Source organism: Schistocerca piceifrons, chromosome 2 (genome assembly GCF_021461385.2).
Source record: "Schistocerca piceifrons isolate TAMUIC-IGC-003096 chromosome 2, iqSchPice1.1, whole genome shotgun sequence".
NCBI classification, from domain to species: Eukaryota; Metazoa; Arthropoda; class Insecta; order Orthoptera; family Acrididae; genus Schistocerca; species Schistocerca piceifrons.
In genome coordinates, this window is record NC_060139.1 from 754,681,891 (window position 1) to 754,699,707 (window position 17,817).

Here is a 17,817-nt window from a genome sequence, read left to right on the forward strand (position 1 = left end):
ACCACTACATAAGAAATAATGCAGCACACTGTGTTTGTGCATGTGTTCAAAGGCTTGACACTGCATAAATTTCATTTATTGTGTTAGTTTGGTTGCCTTAGAGTAGCTCTTTGTTGGTCTGGTGACTAATGAATTATTATCAATTTATTGTATAAAAGTGTTATGAGTTACTAAAACTATAACTTTCCAATTGTGACTCTAGTGTTATGAATACCGTAACTTTGTGCACATCTTTATGTACTGACATTTGACTTAGTTTAACAAACCTATGGTGGTCTGTTGACTATCACATTGTCATCAGGGCCTTATCAGTTTGTTGGTTTCCTTCTTACTTTCTTTTTTTAATGATATTATAATGTTTACTATTTATCTATTATGAATTTTCTCTGTGTGAATGAAGTTTTAAATTTGTCTGCTGTTACTGTGTTACATAGTATTACAATTGAACATTATTTCTTTAACAAATCAGAATTATCTGTTTCCTGTCTATGTGAATCCATTTTTCAATCCTAGTTGAACTTGGAATAGTCTCTAATAAGTGTTATGCAACTCGAAATATGTAGTTTTTTATTTTGAAAACTAGAAACTAAAACTTGCTCTCACATAAATCAGAAATTGGGCCAGAGAAATTTGGAATTTCAATCCTTAAATATCAGGGAAATCTTCTGATAAATCAGTTCAGGGAACTCTTCAAAAAACAGTTCAGGGAACTCTTCTGATAAAACATTCACCACTCTATCTGAATTGTGAGAACTATTTCAAAACTGATATGAACAATAAGATCCACATTCACCAGACAGCATAGTCAACAGTTCTGCTTGGTGCACTGCTATTGCAGTGGATTACAAAAATGAGTTAGATTGTTACAGTTGTATGCTATAATGTCCTTCAATGAAATGTCCTGTCACATTTATTAGAAGTTTTGTTCCTTGTTGAACTACTTCAGATATGTTAAAATAAATTAGACATACGGTGTTTGATTTTACCTAACATGCACATGGTAAATAAAACAGTGTGTATGGTTACACTTATATTTGCGGAGCAACTAGTTGGTTTCAGTTTTAGAATGGAAGGATGTACATTTAGGAGATGTTACACTTGATATGTGTCTTATCAAGAGGATTAGAGTCATTACGTTTTAAATAAAACAGTTACAAAGAAAAGTTTGTGGACAGTATATAAAGTTAAATTAGAATAGAAGAATCTCTTGCACTTCACTTCAAGAACACTGTCAATTCAGTCCATTCTCCTGAGTCAGCTTCTTTACACTAGTATTTTGGTCTGTTGTGCAAGGTTTTTTGCACTTTTCTTATGTGTGTTCTGGGGTTCATATTTATAAAGTTACTTTTCTCTGCAGGAACAAATAAAAATTGTGTGCCACACTGTTCGCTTTTTAGGTTATTTTGAATCATCTTTCCAGGATTGTAATCTGTGTGTTCGATATCATTCTCCATAAAAAACTTCTAAGTTTTCTGTATACATTCTTGTTTGTCTATAATGATTAACAGGTTTACTTTATCTGCTTTAGAGGTTGTGGTGTTTCCATGTTTTTGTTTTGAATTTATTTCATTGAAATTGTGCAGCCTATTTTTGTTTTGATGCCTGTCGCATCACAACTCACTCAGGCAGGCCCCGGGTCAGCGTATGTGGTCTTGCCAGAGGGCACTCTTCTCAACAGGTGCCATCTTATTCATGGTGCCGCAGCAGTTGCGCCACTTCATTCAGATCATTTGTTATAATTCTAAAAATCATTTTTACAATTGAACATGATCAATATAAAGCTTTAAATGTTTTAGACTAATCATATCTAAAATAATGGAGGGCAGATGTTCAAAATGTATGGTAAATAAGCTTTTAAGATAACGTAATGAGCACAAATTCCTCCCATGCTATACAACACAAGATGGCTTTCTTTAGCAGCAGAAGTAACAGACTTTTTAAACCACTCTTGATAGATATTGAAAAGCAGCACATACGAGACATGCTTAAGCAGCTTGCAACAGCCAATGATTTTATACTGACTGACATAATCAAAATGATTTAAGTAATTAAAAGCAAAATTTAACAATTTCCAAGAGGCTAAGTCATACACAACAGAAATACAAAAAATACAATGCTTCCATACAGAGGAAATAAAAAAATTGAAATTTTTTTCTAAAACCTCAATATAGCATTTCATACACAAGTTTCCATTAAATTGAGACTACACAATAGTATTGACTATGATGTGGAAAAATTAAGTGTAGCTATTGAAGCATCTTCAGCTAAATCAGTTTACACCTTGAGAAAAGCTGCTTCAACGTGGGGGAAATGTGACTTCAACGTGGGGGAAATGTGACTTCAACGTGGGGGAAATGTGACTTCAACGTGGGGGAAATGTGACTTCAACGTGGGGGAAATGTAAGATCTTTTAGTATTTTAGCATTTGAATAATTTTATAAGATTGTGTGGCAGTATACCCAGAACAAGTTTAATGAGATTGTCACCAACCACAGTTGTCTACATATTTATGGGGTTGTAGCATAAAAAATAAAATGTATAGAGTGCAAAAAACCCTACATAGGACAGTCCAAACAGTTTCTATACTTGATTTAAGGAACATCTAGGCACGAATAATAAAACTGTGTTAGGTATACACCATAAACCATGCAAAGCACAGCACGCAAAATATACACCAGCGAATGAAAGTGATTCATACTACCTCATAGAGGTATTTCCTTTACTTATTGCAGGAGCCTGAAATTTTAACTCCTCATTTGAAAAAGCAAACTGCCCAATGAACAAAACAATCATAAAATGCATAGTTTAAAAAAGTATGTCTATACATTGCTGTACACACGCTGACAACAGTTACTCTGATATGACATTTCCACCATGAAGTGAACCAGCCTGGTGGCGATGAGGCCATCTCCAGCTGCAGAGTGAGACTGTATGCTGTATTGATCAAAACACACACACACACACACACACACACACACACACACACACACAATGGTCTTTGGTTGAATTCTGGCATAAGGAAGCATGCTCAGGATGTAGGGCAAAATGAACTGTGTTCCTGGTGTGAACTGCAAGACTCTTTTCTATACAAATTTACATACTGTTCATAAGTTTATCTTAGTAGCCTTTTTTATTTTTATTTAGTTTTTTAACACTCTCTCTTTATCATTGCAGTCTTTCAGACTATCCTGTAACTGCTGTCTAAACATATCGTGAAAGCCTGGCTTTCAGAAGCCGTATTGCAATATTCCATAATTTATCACCGATTGTGTAGTGGCGCCACCCGACGTTACTAAGGAAACAGGGTAGCTTGCACAACATTACTGTCGACTGCCGTGGAGCCGTGACTCAAATGGCACTTGTCGAGAGAAATGCCCTCTGATGAGACCGTGTAAGCTGACCCGGGGAATGCCTGAATGAGTTGCAATGCGATCTGTAGAGTGTGCAGCAAGTGTGCTATGGAGTTTCACTAAGGTGTTAATATTGAGGAACTTTGATAGGGCGTGGACTGGATGCTACTTTGGAATATGGACTTAAGTTAGCTTGCACTGTTTCCGAGAAGCTGAGGTATGGTTGCACTCAGGAGTAATAGTCTAAGAAAGGTTGGGAACCACTGCTGTAACATGTAGCAGGCAGTTGTCACTTTACCCAGCAGAAATGCCAAATGTAACCGAGATTGTACTAAGCAACTGATGCTGCTCCAACCACCCCACTCCCCCCATGCCACACCCCCAGCCCCTACCCCCACCAACCACCCCCATATAATGAAGTCTGAGATTGGACCTCTGCATCATCTGCACGTGACCTCTGGAGTAAGCAGCTTGCCTGTTCTATGTCAAACACATGTACGTCCATCACTCACCTGCAGGCAGGACCTACTCTCACCACTGAAGACAACAAAGCACCATTCCAGTCTCCAGTCTGACTTCCCCGACTCCAGAGTAGCTGTGCTTGGTGGTGTTGTGGTAGCCTGGCCAAAGGCACATATGACCTTAATTTTGCTGCGAGCAGATGGTTCCCATTGGCCCGGATGATACAGCAGGTGCATCATGTGCCCGGATTCCATCCCTGGATTATGTTTGATTAGCCACCACTGCATGCACAATGCTTTGAATCTAACAACTGCCTGTACTATGTGAATGTCCAGAACATAGTCCACAGGTATGGAGATGCGGAAATGTTCCACAGACCACTGTTGAAAGCAGTGACATAGCACCAGTATATTCTGCCCAACATGTACAGTAATCCATTGATAGACTTCCAGCTTCCTTCATGCCTACAGTGTCTGTAGCGTCAAAACAGATGATGCAGACAGTCTTCTGACCACTGTCTGATTGCCAGTTACTCTAACAAAAATATCATTAACACTACAATCTCTCAGTATGCACAAATTATACCCCAGTGCTACTGAACACAGTCCATGAGGATGTTGCCTTTTAGAATAGGAGAATGTCTATACATCACTAGGGTGAAGTGATGTGTTGCACAGTGTGTACCAAAACAATGAATGATAATCATCACAGTGAAAGTATTTGTTTTTATAGTTTGTCAGTCTAAAAAGGCATACTGTTTGGCAAGTGCGCAAATATTGATGGCTGCCACAGGTTTGAACAAGGACAATGATAGCAGCTTTACTACAGTTCACGGGACTTGCTGGTTTAGCAGTTTATTCCATGCTGCCATGTCCTGGCCTGGAGATGTGAGGCATGCCATGGAACTGTGCACGCCATGACATTAAGAATAATGTTGTCTTTCAGAAAGGGCTAAGAGAACTATCATTAATGTTAAACAGAATGGATGTAATTTTTTTATAGTGCTTGTATGAATACGAATCTTTATGAATTGTTTTTGTTTTGTAAGTGAAGGATCAATACAATCTTATTTTTGAAGAAATGCTTTCTCTTAATTGCTAGAAAGTTAAGAATTTGAATGAAGTTTACAGTTTCCAGCACCAAAAAAGTTGCATTGGGGAAAGAGTCTACATAAAAGAAGAATTACATGGTTTGTGTGAACACTTAATGAAGATACAGCAGATCATAAATAAAAATGATGGTGATTGTAATCTAAACAAACTGTCTCACAGTAGGGAAAACATTGAAGTGTAACTTACCTTTACAAAAGGTTGCATGTAAGCATGTTGTTGTTGTTGTTGTTGTGGTCTTCAGTCCTGAGACTGGTTTGATGCAGCTCTCCATGCTACTCTATCCTGTGCAAGCCTCTTCATCTCCCAGTACCTACTGCAACCTACATCCTTCTGAATCTGCTTAGTGTATTCATCTCTTGGTCTCCCTCTACGATTTTTACCCTCCACGCTGCCCTCCAATACTAAATTGGTGATCCCTTGATGCCTCAGAACATGTCCTACCAACCGATCCCTTCTTCTAGTCAAGCCGTGCCACAAACTTCTCTTCTCCCCAATCTTATTCAATACTTCCTCATTAGTTATGTGGTCTACCCATCTAATCTTCAGCATTCTTCTGTAGCACCACATTTCGAAAGCTTCTATTCTCTTCTTGTCCAAACTATTTATCGTCCATGTTTCACTTCCATACATGGCTATACTCCATACAAATACTTTCAGAGATGACTTCCTGACACTTAAATCTATACTCGATGTTAACAAATTTCTCTTCTTCAGAAACGCTTTCCTTGCCATTGCCAGTCTACATTTTATATCCTCTCTACTTCGACCATCATCAGTTATTTTGCTCCCCAAATAGCAGAATTCCTTTACTACTTTAAGTGTCTCATTTCCTAATCTAATTCCCTCAGCATCACCCGACTTAATTCGACTACATTCCATTATCCTCGTTTTGCTTTTGTAGATGTTCATCTTATATCCTCCCTTCAAGACACCATCCATTCCGTTCAACTGCTCTTCCAAGTCCTTTGCTGTCTCTGACAGAATTACAATGTCATCGGCGAACCTCAAAGTTTTTATTTCTTCTCCATGAATTTTAATACCTACTCCGAATTTTTCTTTTGTTTCCTTTACTGCTTGCTCAATATACAGATTGAACAACATCGGGGAGAGACTACAACCCTGTCTTACTCCCTTCCCAACCACAGCTTCCCTTTCATGTCCCTCGACTCTTATAACTGCCATCTGGTTTCTGTACAAATTGTAAATAGCCTTTCGCTCTCTGTAGTTTACCCCTGCCACCTTTAGAATTTGAAAGAGAGTATTCCAGTCAACATTGTCAAAAGCTTTCTCTAAGTCTACAAATGCTAGAAACGTAGGTTTGCCTTTCCTTAATCTTTCTTCTAAGATAAGTCGTAAGGTCATTATTGCCTCACGTGTTCCAGTGTTTCTACGGAATCCAAACTGATCTTCCCCGAGGTCGGCTTCTACTAGTTTTTCCATTCGTCTGTAAAGAATTCGTGTTAGTATTTTGCAGCTGTGGCTTATTAAACTGATTGTTCGGTAATTTTCACATCTGTCAACACCTGCTTTCTTTGGGATTGGAATTATTATATTCTTATTGAAGTCTGAGGGTATTTCGCCTGTTTCATACATCTTGCTCACCAGATGGTAGAGTTTTGTCAGGACTGGCTCTCCCAAGGCCGTTAGTAGTTCCAATGGAATGTTGTCTACTCCCGGGGCCTTGTTTCGACTCATGTCTTTCAGAGCTCTGTCAAACTCTTCATGCAGTATCGTATCTCCCATTTCATCTTCATCTACATCCTCTTCCATTTCCATAATATTGTCCTCAAGTACATCGCCCTTGTATAGACCCTCTATATACTCCTTCCACCTTTCTGCTTTCCCTTCTTTGCTTAGAACTGGGTTTCCATCTGAGCTCTTGATATTCATACAAGTCGTTCTCTTATCTCCAAAGGTCTCTTTAATTTTCCTGTAGGCGTTATCTATCTTACCCCTAGTGAGATAAGTCTCTACATCCTTACATATGTCCGCTAGCCATCCCTGCTTAGCCATTTTGCACTTCCTGTCGATCTCATTTTTGAGACGTTTGTATTCCTTTTTGCCTGCTTCATTTACTGCATTTTTATATTTTCTCCTTTCATCAATTAAATTCAATATTTCTTCTGTTACCCAAGGATTTCTACTAGCCCTCGTCTTTTTACCTACTTGATCCTCTGCTGCCTTCACTACTTCATCCCTCAAAGCTACCCATTCTTCTTCTACTGTATTTCTTTCCCCCATTCCTGTCAATTGTTCCCTTAGGCTCTCCCTGAAACTCTGTACAACCTCTGGTTCTTTCAGTTTATCCAGGTCCCATCTCCTTAAATTCCCACCTTTTTGCAGTTTCTTCAGTTTTAATCTACAGGTCATAACCAATAGATTGTGGTCAGAGTCCACATCTGCCCCTGGAAATGTCTTACAATTTAAAACCTGGTTCCTAAATCTCTGTCTTACCATTATATAATCTATCTGATACCTTTTAGTATCTCCATGGTTCTTCCATGTATACAACCTTCTTTCATGGTTCTTAAACCAAGTGTTAACTATGATTATGTGGTGCTCTGTGCACAATTCTACCAGGCGGCTTCCTCTTTCATTTCTTAGCCCCAATCTATATTCACCTACTACGTTTCCTTCTCTCCCTTTTCCTACACTCGAATTCCAGTCACCCATGACTATTAAATTTTCGTCTCCCTTCACTATCTGAATAATTTCTTTTATTTCATCATACATTTCTTCAATTTCTTCGTCATCTGGAGAGCTAGTTGGCATATAAACTTGTACTACTGTAGTAGGTGTGGGCTTCGTATCTATCTTGGCCACAATAATGCGTTCACTATGCTGTTTGTAGTAGCTTACTCGCATTCCTATTTTCCTATTCATTATTAAACCTACTCCTATTTGATTTTGTGTTTATAACCCTGTAGTCACTTGACCAGAAGTCTTGTTCCTCCTGCCACTGAACTTCACTGATTCCTACTATATCTAACTTTAACCTATCCATTTCCCTTTTTAAATTTTCTAACCTACCTGTCCGATTAAGGGATCTGACATTCCACGCTCCGATCCGTAGAACGCCAGTTTTCTTTCTCCTGATAACGCATCCTCTTGAGTAGTCCCCACCCGGAGATCCGAATGGGGGACTATTTTACCTCCGGAATATTTTACCCAAGAGGACGCCATCATCATTTAATCATACAGTAAAGCTGCATGCCCTCGGGAAAAATTACGACTGTAGTTTCCCCTTGCTTTCAGTCGTTCGCAGTACCAGCACAGCAAGGCTGTTTTGGTTATTGTTACAAGGCCAGATCAGTCAATCATCCAGACTGTTGCCCTTGCAACTACTGAAAAGGCTGCTGCCCCTCTTCAGGAACCACACGTTTGTCTGGCCTCTCAACAGATACCCCTCCGTTGTGGTTGCACCTACGGTATGGCTATCTGTATCGCTGAGGCACGCAAGCCTCCCCACCAACGGCAAGGTCCATGGTTCATGGGGGGGGGGGGGGGGGCATGTAAGCATAGTAGATAAATTTTGCATTCTCTTCACTGCAGTTTTGATTAATATCCTTTGGGTAAAGAAAACGTTACTCATGGCTTTTGGTGTTCAAAGTGTGTCCATTCTGGTGTGGCCTGTTGTCAGTATTGATCCCAAGAAATTGTATGTTGTGTACTATTACAATTTTTTGTCAGATTAAAATTATATTAAAGTAGTGCATATTTTTATGATTGTTGTTCAAATGGTTCAAATGGCTCTGAGCACTATGGGACTTAACATCTGTTGTCATCAGTCCCCTAGAACTTAGAACTACTTACACCTAACTAACCTAAGGACATCACACACATCCATTCCCGAAGCAGGATTCGAACCTGCGACCGTAGCAGTCGCGCGGTTATGATTGTTGTTGAAAACTCAAAATTTCTACACTTTATTTTTTCAAGTTAAGTGTCAGTTCCTGTATATTAAACCAGTTTTGGATATCAGATTGTCCACTGATGACTTTTACATTCAGCTTTAAAAATTTAATATAAATAAAGGCAACAGTGGTGAAAGGCTTGTAATTTTGGTTATGCATGCTGTTATTTATTTCAGTTCTAAATTTGACATAGTGATGATTAAATTTTCGTTATGTACAAAAAGTAGAGATTTTCTTGATTGAACGTTGCTGTGAAAATCAAGTATGTGTTACATGAAAAAAATGTGTCCCAGAGAAACTGCTTTCAGGGAATCCCATATCCACAGTTTTCCGTACAGATAGTTGGTACTCCTTGTCATTCATGACATACTTTTCTATTTAGTATTTTCCCTGGCAGAGGACTTGCTGGGTCTGAAAACTTACTGTTTGATTCCTTTATGAGTGTTATAGCAAACCATATTAGTAAGTGGTTCTTTTGTGTACATTTGCTTATTGTTGTTTATCAAAATAAAATTGTGTCTCTCTGAGCTACCATTTTTTAAAAGTAGCTTTTAAAAATTATGATAAACAAAAGGAAGAACTGTGTAATACTCATAATTTTGATATGTTAAAATTTCTAATGGTTTTGTTTCAGAATCAGTCGAAAAACCTGAAGAAGTATAAGATCCTAGCAGCTGTGCCAAAAACACAATCAGCATTTCAGGTAACTTGCTTTAACTGGTTTTTAACTTTTAAACATCACCTGCAATTGATACTATCCTTCTCCTGAATCCTATATCTGCCATGTGTCTTGTATCCTATCTGGATGAACAGATGATAGCCAACTACCCTTTTCTCAAATCTTACATCAGCACCAACCCCTGTGAGTCACATGTGCCAATCCTGTGGCCTGCAACTGGGAATAAAATCGTTACTGTTGTGTCCCTACGGGTGTTCTCAGCACATACTGTGTGCGTGCGCGTGCGTGCATCAATGTGCAGAGTGGGACAAGAGTGATGGATAGGTGGGCATCCAGGATAGTTACATAATTGGATAAATGAGGACCAAATTTAATCTGGTAAAAATCCCTTGGCATTTATTTTATTTATAAGGGATGCATATGGTGCACCTAAAGAAGTTGTCATGAGTTTAGCGGGGCTGTGATGGCCAGAGTTCTGGAGGGAACCTAGGAGAGCAGGGGAGAGACATGTCAGAAGACAGCAGCCAAGAGACTGGAAATTCTCTGCATTGGCCCTCAGCTGCCCAGATCTGTGAACATGTGATTGTTTCCTACTCTCGTACGGGTTAAGGATTGTGACCAAGGCTTTGCCAAGGCATCTCTCCACCAGCAATCCTCATCATGAGAACCCTGCTAAGCCTAGTGGGTGGGACAATAAAATGCTGTGAGCTGTTTCTCAACGGTATCAAACATAATTACTGGAACAATCTAGGAAATAAAAAATTTGGATATTTTGTTCCCGACCCCTCCAATTGGGTCGCCCATTGTGCATTCCTCGCCCCCCCTTCTTTAGAATTGGAGCAACGAGTTTACAAAAGTAGTGAATTGTGGAAGGCTCTTTCGGACAGACTGTTCATTGATAGAGGCCGTACAAGCTGCAGGAGTGTAACAGTTGTTATTGTATAATAATTAATTTTGTATTTAGGGACAAAGATTTACAATATTTATAGTCGTTAAGTGCTTCTTGGGGCACAATTAGTTACAGGGGAATTGTCATTAAAGAATCATTCTTACAAAGTCCAGCAGATTTGTGGCTGCTGAGGGTTGATGATGCCTGTCAGGCTGCTTGTGCCCTATGAACCATATTCTATAGGAAATGCAACACTCCATCTGGAGGGCATTAGAGGTAAATCAAGTGGTGTTTAAAGAGTAAAGAGGTCCAATTTAAATGATGATTGGTGGTTTAGGTCATCGGTACCCTCAAATTTACAGAGGGATCTTTCAATGAGTTACCAAATGATCGAATTCTGTCAATGGTTCCACAAGAAAGGAGTATGGAGGGGTGAATCTTATAACTAATACAGTTTTGTTAATACTTCTCCTTTTGTCAAAGGTATCTTTAAAATTCATATTCTACTTACCAAAGGAGGCTTAAGAAAAAGAACAATTGCAATTGATGCTAAAACTCTAATTTTAGATTTTGGAGCAGTATGTGCAATAGGGGCAGTAAACGTGAAAGTGTTTTATCTACTGTTAGTCCCTGTTATAGTAGTTGTAACCTAGCCCCTTTAAGGTGAAAACAAACTATGCAATGTACAAGGCCATCTACTCTACAAAATGCATCTGGTCTCTTATACAAAGTATCACTTAGTGTACCAGGCAATCCAGTGCATTGTTCATTGCTATAGCCCATGTAGAAATATGTGTCAACATGACCTGCTTCCGTGATGTGGAGGTATGCCAGCCCTGGATTGAATCTGCGTGGTGGATTAACAATGAAGTATTGGTGTGCCAGCGACCATGGATGTGGTGTTTTAGGCAGTTTTCCACATCCCACTAGCTGGATACCGGGGTGGTTCCCATGTTCCATCTTGGAAACATGCTGCGCGAACATTTAGAATATTTTCTCACACTTGCACACAGAATGTACTCTGTACGCAAAGAGATTGGGTACACTGCTTCTGGTCCTCAGCTCAAGGTCTAGTAGCTAGCATTGTTGCCTCTGGATTATCAGGTCCTGGGTTCAATTCCCAGCCAGGTTGGGGATTTTCTCTGCCTGGGGACTGGGTGATTGTGTTATCCTCATCATTTCATCATAATCATCATCATCATTCGTGACAGTGGCTACATTGGATTGTGTAAAAATTGGACTGTGTAAAAATTGGAACTTTGCACGGGTGCTGATGACAGTGGAGTTGAGCACCCCACAAACCAAACCAAACACTGCTTCTGTTCTTGGGGGTGAACAGGAGACTGATGACCTTAGCTGTTTGGTCAGCTTAACATCCAATAAGAATCAGAATCATAAGTGATGTGGTTGTCAAATGTTTGTAACAGATGGTCATCAGTAAAACTGAGTGGCATCGAGAGTGTACCATCAAGGGTAATTTAGTTTAAGAGTGGGTGTGATGATACCACAATGGGAGCTGTTAAACAGCAAATCGCTACCAGAGTAACATGAGGCTTCAGGGACAAGCTCATGACCAAAACAGAGTAGGGTAATGAGTAATGGTACATGAACTAAGAACAAATGTCTGTTACTAAGAGGAGTAAATCCTGGTTCTCATGAGAAATCAAAACTGGCATTTGTAATCTGAAAAACTACAGTGTAAGGCTCAATCGTCAGTATTACAGACTGGAGAGGAAGGAAAGGCAACATGAAACAGACATCTGTGATGCAGTATAGCTGAATGCTGGTGCTGACAGCTTTATGCTTGTGGTTTATTGTAAGGAAGATTGTATATAACGAATGATGCATGGGGAATTTTGGGGGGGAAATTGGTAGGGATGTTCTGGGCAGGACTGAAAAGCACAGCCAACTGTTTGACCCTCAGTGTCCCAGGAACAAAGAATAGTAATAATGCAGAGCATTTTTTTAAAATTAAGTAGAATTGTCAGAATTGGCAATTCCTAAGTGTATGAAAAAGTCTATTGTCAGTGTATATTTGAGTTATCAGTGTGAGACATAGACTTTTAATGTGAAAACCATTCAAAAATCAAGGGGTGCTCAATGATCAATGAAAATATGCATATTGGGAACTATCAAGAAAGGCAGGAAAACAAACGAATGGTTTAGGGAACAGGCTACGGTGGAAGACGTTATGACGGTAATGAAAATGAAATGGAGACATGGGACATGTAACCAGGTGAAAGGAATGGCAATGAAATGGAGGTGACTGGCATATGTAACCAGGTGAATGGATGAGAGATGAACCAAGAAAATTCTTTACTTTATGTTAAAGGGGGGCAGTGCTGTGACTTTGGTGGCTGAATAATCATCTCATCTAAGGCGGGGAAGCTCTTACATTCGCAATCGGAAAGTGTTATGTCATCCACAAGACTGTAGGGTTTGGGATTGTGGGTAGCAGGGGAGGGGGAGAGGGGAGGACAACAAACTAAATATTGGAAGACTATTAAGAAATCTGTGTGGAAAGAGGTAGAGAAGCCATAATAGGCCCAGAAAGGAACTGGGTTATGTACAAGAAGAGTAACAATAGAAGAAATAAACAAGGTAAAGGAAAAGGGAGGGGTGTAATGTAATGAAATGAAGTAGGATAAAGTCCAGACAGTGAGGGGCAAATATAGGATCCTAGTATAGATTTTGGCCAGAAAGGATGCAGAAGAAGAGGATGAATGAAGATGATTTCTAGTGGTCAATCATAGAGGAGTCTGTGTTGAGAAGACATGGAACCAAATGGCGCTTGTTGGAAATCAACAGTTATTGAAATTTCTCACTTTGTTGTGTGTAGCAAGCTCGCCCACTTGAAGGCAACCACTATTGCTGCTTATAAAAGTGTGCAATAGGTTTTTAGTTGTGCACACACACTTTGCTGAGCAACAGCTGCACTAAATATAATATATGAGTATATTGATATTGAGTATATTGATTTGTGATAGTAGCAGTGGGATAGATGGGCTGATGATGCATTTAGTAGATGAATGAAGGCAACATTTTTCCACTCGTACTGTATATATGAGGTGCTACCCAAAATATCTTAGAATTTCATTGTAAAAATTAGAAAACTGTACTTATGTCCCCCATCAACTTCAGAGTACTAACCTCGAACATGTATCCAATGATTCCAGCATTGGTACCATTTTTGGAAGTACTCTTGGAAGTCTGCAGGGTGAAGGGTGTTCAGGACCTGTTGCAATTCCACTTGGATGTCTTCAATCGAGTCAAAAAATCACCTTTTTCAATGCAATTTTCATCTTGGGCAACAGATAGAAATCACTCAGGGCTAGGTCTGGCAGGTAGGGAGGGTGGAAGACCATTGCCATATTGTTTTTGACCAGGAATTCCTTCACAGCGAGCAAGGTTTCCGCAGATGTGTTGTCATGGTGTGTCAACCAGTCTTTCTGTTTGGATAACTCTGGACATTTGCAACAAACATTTTCCTTCAGTCACCTCAAAACCTCGCAGTAAAACTGCCCATTGAAAGTCTGACGAAGTGAAACAAACTCCTTATGCACTATTCCCAAAACATTGAGGGGGGTAGGGAAATCAGCATTGATTTCATGTTGCTGTGAACTTGTTGAGCTTTTTTTGCCTTGGAGAAAATGGCATTTTCCAATGTGACGATTGCTGCTTTGTTTCAGAGTCATAACTGTAGACCCAATATACATTATCTATTATGGTTCTGGATAAGAGTTTTGGACAGTCTCAAACTCTTTAGTGTAGCCCAGTGCGTGTATGAATCCTGGGGTTTAGTTTGTTGATACTGAGAAGGCGAGGGACAAACTTGAGTACAATTTGTCTCGTGTTCAGTTCAATGGCTAGAATTAATTGATATGCACCATAGAACAGGTTAAGTGTGTTACAGAAATTATGAATTGTCTGCCTTCGGTCTTCGTGATTCACATCATGCACTTTCATGTTTGTTTCTGATGTTATGCATGGTGACAGTTGACCAGAATGTTTGTCATCTTCCACAGATTCTTGGCCTTCCTGGAAGCACTTGAACTACTCACATGATCGTGCTTGACTCAGTGGATTCTTACCAAATGCCTCTGTCAGCATGCGGTGGGTTTTGGATGCAGTTTTCATCAACTTGAAATAGAATTTTATGCAAATCCATTGCTGCTTTACGCTATCCATTTCACAATTTGCAGAAGCACTGAAACATGTCCTGACATGCACCACGATAAGTCACAACTGTGTGCACCGAAGATGACATAAATTTATTACACAGTAGCAAAGTCATGTACTTCGAGACCTCTAGCAGAAGAATGTTGTACTTCCACTAGTTTGACCAGTGCAGTGAAATTCTTGGATAATTGGGGTAGAGCCTTGTGTATTAAGACCTCTTCTTATTTACACAACTAGCTTTGTACAAGAAGGGAAGCAAAATGGAATGCGGTAACTCAGAGAACAACACACAGGAGTACCAAGCCGGCTTTCGACCAAACAGATCGACAATAGATCACATTTTCACACTAAGACAATTGTTTGAAAAACATTGGGAATATGATAAAGATATCTACAGCCTGTTCGTCGATTTTCAATGTGCATATGAGAGCATCCACAGGAATATCCTATACAATGCGGGACTTCAGAATCCCTGAGAAGCTAGTGAGAATGGCGCAAGCTTGTATGGAAGAGTCAAAGGCAGCAGTACGTTTCCGAGGAGCCACATCAGAAACATTCGAGATTGAGACAGGCGTCAGACAAGGGGATGCTCTCTCATGTGTTCTGTTCAGTGTCATCTTAGAGAAAGTAATAAAAGAGTGCAGGCAACAGGAGTGGGCTGGAGTAGAGATGGACGGTAACTTCAGTTGTCTCGCATATGCAGATGACATAGTACTATTAAGTGAATCAAAGCACGTGTTGAAAGAAATGTATCAGCAAATGGACAATTATGCACAGAAGGTAGGGCTCAAAGTGAATCGAGACAAAACAGAGTTCATGCAATTAGGAAGAAGACAAGAGCAGATAGAATTTCTTGAGATAGATGGCAAGAGGTTCAAGAGAGTAGACCAGTTCAAATACTTGGGATCATGGTTTACCGCAGACACCAACATAAAAATGCACATGAAGGAAAGAAGAGCAGTGGGAACAAAATGCATGCATACCCTTAGAGAGACGCTTGGCTCTAAATCGATCTCAGTGAACAAGAAGATGAAAATCTACGACACAGTGATATGCCCAGCAGTAATGTACGGTTCAGAAACATGGAGCATGACTAAGCAAGAAAGGGAAAAACTATTAATATTTGAAAGAAGAGTAATGAGGAAGATATGGGGACCAGTTTTAGGTAATGGAGAATGGAGGAGGAGGAAAAATGAGGAAATCTACCTTCTGATGCGACAACCAGCTGTACTACAGTAGATAAAGAGCAAAAGAATACAATGGTGGGCCACGTAGCCCGTATGCCAGATGGAAGACAGGCGATGATGGCAGTAGCGTAGAAACCAAAAACCAAACGCGCCATTGGACGACCAAGGCAGCACTGGATGGACCACCTAGCGAAGGACCTAGCAGCCCTGGGAATTGAAGACACCTGGTGGAGCCGGGCACAAAACAGGAAGGGATGGAGGCAGTTTGTGGAAGCAGCACATGTTCTGCAGGGCCAGTGATTGCTGAATATCTATCTATCTAGCTTTGGCTGAAAAGTCTGTGTCCTAATGTTCATGGCTGTGATACCTACCATTAAGAGAAATTAGTAGATGCATGAGGAAGTTTTTCTGTCACATTCACACATTATGCACCCTTTGCTTTAAAACAATCTGTATGTTTTGCCGAGCTTAACATCATTTGATGTATAAGATATTCTCCTTATACATTTTGTACCCTTTATTACTTGATCTGTGGTTATGTTACTTTATTTTTATAACATAAACAACATGCTAACACTGGGAAATTGCTTCATGCTATCCGTATGATAACATGGTATTGGACAGTTACCTGTTTTTAAAAGGGAAAACCATATTCAATATTTAACCATCATGAAACATTGGTAGAATGGACTGTAAGCTCTTTTGTGCAATCACGCTATGTACAGCATTCTGTACTTGAATGAGTTAAGTATTTATATCAATATAGTATGGAATGGTGCCAAAGAAATAATGTCTCTAACATTGACCCACCATAACTCATTCATCCGTAAATAATTTTGGAGGCAATTTTTTGAATTGTGCTTATATCATTCATTGCCATAGAAAGTAGTGTGTGAATGAATTAAATATCAAAATTAATCTTATTAGTTGACTTAACTGAAAATATCTAAAACATTTCAGAGTGCCTGCAGTAATCTGGATATTGATATTATATCTCTAGATTGTGAAAGCCGAACTTCTATACGAATTAACCGGAAAATGTATAACCTAGCAGTGGAAAGAGGAACTTTCTTTGAAATAATGTATGCACCTGCCATTCTTGATTCAACAGCCAGAAGAAACACTATATATATGGCACATATGTACCACACATTTGGGAAGTCTAAGGTAAGTCTTATTTATTAAATAGTGGAAAGTCCAGGAAGGAATAACAACAATATGGAAAGGACAGACTGCTGTTCACAACATAGAGGAGGCATTGTGTCACAGACAGGCACAGTAAAAAGCATGTTAGAACTGTTGAGCTTTTGGATAAGAGAGAACACACACACATTCACACAGACAAAACCAACACACACACAAGGTACAGTTGTCTCTGAACACTAAGGCCTGACTGCAACTGCATGTATGGTGAGTAGCAATCTACCTGGGGTAAATAGTGGTGGGGCAGGGTAAGAGGGAGAGGATGGCCTACAGGAGCATGTAGGAATGTAGTGAGGACAGGATAGGGCTGCTGGGTGGGTATCAGAATGTTTTGCTGTAGAGTTGGGGGGGGGGGGGGGGGGGGAGGTATAAGGACTATGTATTCACATTGACGGGATATAAGGCGCGTGTAATACTGGAGGGGGAGTAGGGAAGAGGATAGGCAGGTGGATGACAAGGAGTAGAGCAGGTTGAGGTCAGTTGGGTTACAGGAATGAAGGATATGTTGTAGCGAGAGTTACCATGTGTGTTGTTCTGAAAAGCAACCTTGGTGACACAGGTAGTGAAGCAGTCATCAGACTGAAGCAGCGTGGTCAGCAGCTGGGTGACCCCACCTTGTCTCTCAGCCACAATTTGATAAAGTCCATTCATGCAGACAGACAGCTTACTAGTAGTCTTGGCACAGGGGTTACAGCCAATTTTGTAGATCCATGGCTGCTTTCATAGATGGCCCACTTTTGACTGTATAGGAGATGCCTGTGACGGGACTGGATTGGATGGCCATGGGAAGACAGTGGTATATGTCTTGCATACTCTGTCTAATGCAGGGATACGAGCCATGA

The 17,817-nt window shown here is 39.9% G+C and overlaps 1 protein-coding gene across 3 annotated transcripts in view; it reads left to right on the forward strand.

Moving 5' to 3' along the window:
• Positions 1 to 17,817, forward strand: part of LOC124776827 (ribonuclease P protein subunit p30) — an 84,575-nt gene that overhangs the window by 28,461 nt on the left and 38,297 nt on the right. For 2 of the 3 annotated variants that reach the window (XR_007015657.1, XM_047251985.1), the window contains exons 4-5: positions 9,473 to 9,541; positions 16,733 to 16,939. Coding sequence is in view for 2 of the 3 variants with exons in the window: in XM_047251985.1 (XP_047107941.1) it covers positions 9,473 to 9,541; positions 16,733 to 16,939 (276 nt within the window). In the remaining variant the exon portion in view is untranslated. The remainder of the gene's footprint in view (positions 1 to 9,472; positions 9,542 to 16,732; positions 16,940 to 17,817) is intronic. The other variant, XM_047251986.1, reaches the window with a different exon arrangement.